At 39.2% G+C, this 7236-nt stretch overlaps 1 protein-coding gene and 1 long non-coding RNA gene across 12 annotated transcripts in view; one reads left to right on the forward strand and one right to left on the reverse strand.

The window, feature by feature from the left end:
- Nucleotides 1-1537, forward strand: part of PPP6R3 (protein phosphatase 6 regulatory subunit 3) — a 50206-nt gene extending 48669 nt beyond the window's left edge. For all 11 annotated transcript variants that reach the window (XR_009745022.1, XM_061462838.1, XM_061462842.1 and 8 more), the window contains one exon: nt 64-1537. Coding sequence is in view for 10 of the 11 variants with exons in the window: in XM_061462838.1 (XP_061318822.1) it covers nt 64-115 (52 nt within the window). In the remaining variant the exon portion in view is untranslated. The remainder of the gene's footprint in view (nt 1-63) is intronic.
- A 4821-nt stretch (nt 1538-6358) lies between these two features.
- On the reverse strand, nt 6359-6729 carry LOC133274071 (uncharacterized). The gene is made up of 2 exons (XR_009745019.1): nt 6655-6729; nt 6359-6486 (listed from the first exon to the last, which is right to left on the reverse strand). It is a non-coding gene; the product is annotated as an uncharacterized LOC133274071 (long non-coding RNA).
- Between the last annotated feature and the right edge of the window lie 507 nt (nt 6730-7236).

Genomic DNA, 7236 nt, shown 5'->3' on the forward strand with positions numbered 1-7236 from the left:
CCTAACCCAAATTTGTTTTGAGTCTTTCTTTTGTATACTTACATCTTTTTTTTGGCCTCTTAGGACTGATCAGCACACCCATTTAGGAGAGGCATCTGTTAATGGCCCTGTATGATGTGTGATGTCTGCTACCTTGGCTGAAGAAAATGAACTGATATCCAGGTGTTTGAGTGTTTCTTTGAGGATTTCATCTAGACCCTGTTGAAGCCAGTCACTGCTGCACTAATTTCGCAAGGGATCAGGACCAGCAACATTTATATTCTAGATTTTAAGACATTGTACAGAAATTCATAAGTGTAAAAATATTGCACATTGAGAAATACCAATAATTTTTGCGTATGTTTATATTGTATTGTTCTAAATAATGGGTGGCCTGTGAAATAAGATCCTGCTACCCACGTAATGATGACAGTAGTGTTACTATAGTTAAAATGGCTGTAAGAATAGTTTTATAAAAAAAGTGAATACACAAATCTAATGTATTTGAGACATTACTATTTGATGATTAGTGTGACCAAAGTATTTAGCAGTTTTCATACATTTTTCACCTTGTAAAAAGAAAAGAAAAAAATTAATTCATGTTTCTTCTGAAACTGAAATGCCCTATAAATGTTATTTTGGTTGGTCTAGCTTACAAAAGTGATTTACATAAGAATTTTTTGGTGTTCAACATTTTACAAGAGGTTTTTTAATCGGTAATTGTTTTCTGTATTGTTCAGAACAGATCAAAAATGTAAGTCTATTGGTAGAGATTTTAAGTATTTATTGCTACAACTTAGTTGACAAATTGATGTTACTGTAAAGCCATATGTTCTGTTAAGTCTTGTTTGCTTGAAACAATACCTTACAGGTGAAACACTAGAATATTTGAAATGCACATGGCTTGTTGTGTTTGTGATTCACCTGCCTTTTAACCCATTCACCAAGATTTAGTTTAATACCAAGCATTATCCAATGGAACATTTCAGAACAATCTGCGTATTTAAAACGCTATAAACCTTTTAGACAAGTCAAATAAATGAAATGCCTGTGCTGCTAATGCAATTACAGTACATGCATTTTGAAAGTATATAGTGTTTTTAATACAAATTTTGGCAGCAGAGCATGTTAATTGTTACTTTCACTGTACTGATCTGTGTGAGGCTTTCATTTGTATGTTCTAAACCAGTTTTTTCTCAGCTGGTTTGTGTATATATATATAGTGATTATGGAAACTAATTCTGTGTAATTTATAATTTTCTATGTCAGTATAAAATTCCAACAGCCTTCTCAAACAAACAGAAGCAATATAGTGTGTATTGCCACCTTGTCTGGTGAAAGGGTTAAAGTACTTCGCCTCCTGCACTTTTAGATGCAAATCATTTTTTTTGTTTCTGTAATAGTTATATTCATTTATTTTTTACATCATTTGTTTTCCTGACCAGTATTTAAAGCCAAAAGGATACTCTAAACAATGGCCAATGATTTATTTTAGAAGGCATCCCGAGCAACGTGCCTAAACATTACATTGCATACAGAAATAATAAACAAACAAAACCTACATATGTATAATGGCATTGCCCTTATTGCTTCCTCTTGCATTTTCTACATTAAATTTCAGTGCCACTCATCGTTGCAAACTGGGAAGTTGTTTGAAATTTGAAGGGGGGAAAAACCCACAATATCACAGGTGGAACTGGTAACTCTGGTTGTCCTTTTCTTTGTTCTTCATAGGTGATGAAATCTAATCGGTTTCTAAGTTGCTTTTTTACTTCAGTTCAGAATTACTTCCAGATCAGCTTGACCAAAAATATTTTATGTATTAGCTTTAAGGTTGGCAGCTGTCCTCTTACCACTTTCTGATCTGTTATTGAGCAAGCAGGTTTGGAAACAAAACCATTCATTTCACCATATGAATTGCAATCCAATTAGAAATTCCAAATACAGGAAAGCAGTGTGTTGGCCTACAGAAGTGACTCTTGTAAGGAGCAAAACTTTTGTCCTTTCCAGTGGAGCTATTTGTCCCTTGCAAACAAGTTGAATTATCTAGCTACATAGCCCTTAAAAGTGATGGAGATACTAGGAGCAAATGACTTGAAACTCTTTCACCCTGTTGCCTGCATTTCAGCACAGTCCTCTAGTATGTTGTCCTTCCTTCTGCTAATGAATGGTCGCATCCATCCGCTATCCAGTTAATAATCTCAGAACTGAATAATAAAAATAATCAAAATTGAAAAGGGAGAGATTTTTGTCCCAGTTGCCTCCATTCCTGATAGGTAATACCAGTTGAGTGGAGGTGTGAGTAGTCGTGGTGAGTGGAATTCACCTTTCAGTGTAGTTTGCCTTCTAATTAAAGGGTGCAATAGAGGTAAACTGGGTTGGCTTACCTAATGCTAATTCCTGTACTATTCAAAGGTTATTCATGTACTATTGCAATTATTGTTGGTTTTAACAGCTTGTGAGGGGGGCAGAATTTAAGCCTGGGATGTGACCTAGATTCGATGTAGTGTGAGTTTGTTCTGAGGAGATGTAGGATGTCTTTTACCTGCTAACTTTATTATTACTTGTATGGGAATCCTGAACTTGAAGAGAAAGCTTTGGAGGTGTGTTTTGAAGGTTTTATGGCAGATGAGGGGGGGTGTACACACCCTTTGCTATCTTTTAGTAACACTTTATGCTGCTCAGGTAGGCTTACAAAGGTTTGAACATAGGTGGAGAGTTCTTCTAAATGGCTGTGCTACCCAACCTGTTTAATCAAATTTTACTTGCATGTAATGGAATTTGCGTCATCTTTATCAAAAGGTATTTTAATGCATTTGTGAGATGGACTAAAGTCCAATACCTTTGTACAGGTTTGACTTCCTAGCGTTGCACATTTCACAGTGCTCTTTGAAGTGCATAGAGGCTCAGTCACTTGAAACTGAGGAAGATGGAATAAATGCATAAAAGCATAAAAATGTCAGTTGATGAGGGCAGTGGATTTATCTCTCAGCACTCTTCTGGTAAAATTCTTCTACTCAAGCAAGAGTTCATTGCAAGAGGCTCATTGCCTCTTCAGACCCATGTCTCTGTTACCTGGCAGAGTTCATGATTCATGCCCTATTAACCAGTTAAACTTCTTCAAGTGTAAGTGTTGTACTTGATTTTATAGCAAGATTATTCTACTTAAGTAAAATTGTAAACCATCTTCTTGACTAACATTAATTAATCAAGCATTCCCCCTGTTCACTGAGTTCACAGGTAGTCACTGAGAAGACAACAGGATAGTTCAAAGAATCTCATTCATAGAATCAACTAGGTTGGAAATCAACTTCAAGATCATCAAGTCTAACCATTACCCTGGAGCTGCCAAGACCATCTCTAAATTTTATCACTGAGGGCCTCAACTACACAGTTTTTTAACACTTCCAGAGATGGTGATTCCACCACTTCCCTGGGCAGCCTGTTCCAAAGCCTGATCACCCTTTTGGAGAAGAAATTCCTAATACCCAATCTAAACCTCCCCTGGCACAGCTTGAGGCTGTTACCTCTTGTCTTATCACCTGTTACTTGGGAGAAGAGACGAACCTCCACCTTGCTACAACCTCCTTTCTGGTAGTTGTAGAGTGATAAGGTCTCCCTGAGCTTTCTCTTCACCAGACTAAACACCCTCAGTTTCCTCAGCTGTTCCTCACCAGACTTGTGCCTCACACCCTTCATCAGTTCTGTGGACCTTCTCTGGACCCATTCAAGCACCTCAATGTCTTTCTTGTAGTGAGGGTCCCAGAACTGAAAAGAGGACTTGAGGTGGAGTCTCACCAGTGCCAAGTACAGGTCTTGTCCGTAATCCTGAGAGCCACAGTATTGCTGAACAGCATCCTGGCCTGTATCTCCTTCTTGGCTGCTTGGGCACAAGCTGGCTTCTGTTCAGCTCCGTCAATCTGCACCTCCAGGTGCTTTTCAGTGAGCAGCTTTCCATCCACTCTGCCCCAAGCCTGGAGCGTTGCATGGGTTGTTGTGGCCAAAGTGCAGGACCCGGCACTGCGCCTTGTTGAACGTCATACAGTTTGCCACAGCCCATGGATCCAGCTTGTCCAGATCCCTCTGCAGAGCCTTCCTATCCTCCAGCAGATCAATACTCCCACCCAACTTGGTTTTGTCTGCAAATCTACTGAGGGTGTACTCGACCCCATCATCCAGATCATCAGGAAAGATGTGGACTGTCTTCTGCTGGTATTTGTATCAGACAGCGGCACAAGATTGCTAAGATAAACCTACTGAGTGTCTGCTGAAACTCAAGTGACCTTGTTTTTGCCAGACTTCTCCAGAATACTTTTCCTGCTTTATCTTTCCAGAAAGACTTGTTAGTGCTGTACTTGTTAAAGAGAGTGGTTGTTCTGTAGTCACTGCTAAGCTGTTGTTCTGACACGTGCTTTTTATTTAGAAGGGTTTTGCTTTTGATCAGTATGCGCAGCAGGGGGACTGTGCATATTCATCAGCCAACATTCAAATGAGAAAATGTAGTAACTAAGAATTACGAGATGTTCACGGGATTTTGGGGTCCTATTCTTTCTGCAGGGTCTGTTTGGAATTAAATAGCTTAAAAAGGTAAAAGGGCTGAGGAAGTGTGTAGCTCTTCTCAATACTGTCTATTTTGAAGTACTCTGAAAACAAGTAATTGAACTCAGAAGTGGTGGTGACTTCACGATATTTAAATTGTTTTAAGTGTGTAATTTATGTGATCCATACATAATTCATATTGATTGCTGTGTCCAAGCACTTAAGACAGTTTTTAACTAAGCTGTATAGTATAGGTAGTCACTTGTATGTGCACACATCAATAGGTAGGGTATATTCTCTTCTTAACATGTGTAACTGCAGTGTGTATGGTGCGTTTCCTGAATTCCCTGAACTATAGAATATTAGGAAGAAGCAAGAGGTAGTTGTGCCTATGGTATAGCCCATTCTGGAGTGCTTCAGTAAGTATAAAATATTTTGAAGGTCCCATACCTACATGTGTAGACACTCTCAGTGGTCTCTAGCCGGCCTGAGTGTAACATGATGGGAGAAGGAACTGGTGTCTCTGGTTTCCGAGACCAACTTCACCTTCTGTTAAAGAATATTTCTCTGTTTCCATCGTAGTCCAACTACTTGAGCCTTTTTGCTGATGTGTTTATAACTTCCCAGAAACTGAGGCAAGAATTTGTAATTATTGAATCAACACTATTGGCTTCCACTGGAAGTGATGGAATGGCAGTGGTTCATCTGTAAGCTTGTGCTGATGCTGTTAATCTATTAACTGCTGTGCTTCTGCATGCTGCATTAAATTCTTCTCAGTTCAGTGGTGAAACCTAGTTGCTTCAGCAACTGCCATCAGTGCTGTCCTCAAGAACATTTTTGAATTTGGTGTTGCACAGATGTAAACCATCCTGACATCCTGTATGAGAAAGGAAGGTCTCTGATGTGGTGGAACAGGCCTCCAGATGTTCTAAGGAGTGGTCTAATGAATTCTGAAAATAGTCCAGGTGAAGTACACTCATCCGGGTGGTTCTCTAGGAACTTCCCAGCCTCTGCCGGAAGAACAAACTGCCCTTGACTTTGTGCTAAGTCCAGAGACCAGTGGCTTACAGGTAGCACATTGCATATGGAACCTCCTGCCCCTGCCTTTGAGATGGCTCAGCTCTGGAGGAAGCTTTCTCCATGTGGTAATGCATGCGTAGTGCAAGTCTCCAATTACAGTGTAGAACAGAGTATATCAGAACTAGGCTTTCATCATAAAACTAGGTGCAGGTTAATGGTTATGTTAGGCTTGAATTTGCATATGAGGATGCTTGGTGCTCTTTCACCTGTCCTCCAACATTATTTTCTGTTAGATGCGAAAGTATGAACTATGTTCTGAATGACAAAGTAAACAGTTCCTTCAGTGAACGGGGTAGCTGCTACTTCCAAATGTAGTCTTGTGCTATGTGTCTCGAGAGGAATAAGGAAAGTGGTGTTGGAGTAGCGTGGCATATTCATGCAGACATTAGATCTGTCAGTTACACTAAAACATTTATATTAGGAGCAGGAAATCCTTCATGGTAACAAATGTTCAAAGTCTGCCGCCAAAAGGTTATAGGTAGGCAACAGAGTCAAATGAGAAGATCATGTGTATTGCATATGTCAAGATACTGGCTTGAAAGAAGGCAGGTAAATTATGAAGTTAAGCTCTGAGGGAAGGTGAAGGAGATTCGGAGATCTTGATCTCAAGAAAGCTTTTGTTTCTTTTTGGTCATTGCCACGCTTTAAATGAGCTCGAAAAAGAAGGTTGAATCTTTCTAGCTGGCTGAGTAAAATAATAGGCAAATGATGTAAACAAGAACCTCAGGATGGACATGTGTCCCTGGGAGAACTTTCTTCAGATAATTCATGGCCATGATGCTTGTCTCAGGTTAATTATGGGGGAAAAAGATGAAGTTGTGAGATGCGCTAGAAGAAAGAAGCAGAATGCCCAGTAATTGAATCCTCTGAATAAGTTGTTCTTACTTACTTATACTGATGGCATGGGCTGAGTATTATGTACTGCAATCTGACCCTTTGGAATGTGAAGATTTGAGAAATTGAAACGATTTTATGATATTGTGGGAAACTGAACAGCAGTTACATAGGTAGCAGTGTACTGCTTTTCTTTCTCAGGCGGGTCAGTTTGCCCCTTACTGCTCTATATATGGGCTGAGTATTATGTACTGAAATCTGACCCTTTGGAATGTGAAGATGGAGAAATAGAAATGACTGCTGCTGCTAGACAAAAAAATACAGGGTTGTATAGTTTTCTAGTTACATCAGTAGTCTTGAGACTTACTCTTCTCTCTAGACTTGCTATGAGGACTGCAGATTTAGTCTTGCGTATCACAAATGATACAACTGATAATATGGCATTTTTTAAAGGGTAATTAATTAATTTTTAAGATTATTTTGAGACTGTCGTAACACCCAGCTATATGTATCATCAAGGTATTCCACAGGCGTATATGACTATAGGACTTAATATGGTCTCTGGACTTTTGATTAGCTCCGGCTTTGTCCCAAGCTAATATGTCGCTGCTTGAATATTGCTACCTTTGACAATCTTCACTGTATGTTCTCATGACAAGAAAGCTTTTTTGACCTCAGAGTGGAAAGCTTAATGGGGCAAGAATTACTGTTTTGTAAGCACAGAAGGACCTTGATGTGCTACAAATCTCTAAGAATGTTTTAGAAATTCAAATATAAACATAAACTTTTCTATTAACTACAGCT

The sequence above is a fragment of the Pezoporus flaviventris genome, unplaced genomic scaffold (genome assembly GCF_033815535.1).
Source record: "Pezoporus flaviventris isolate CSIRO_AGI_PZ_B2104156 unplaced genomic scaffold, CSIRO_AGI_Pfla_v1 ptg000036l, whole genome shotgun sequence".
NCBI lineage: Eukaryota > Metazoa > Chordata > Aves > Psittaciformes > Psittacidae > Pezoporus > Pezoporus flaviventris.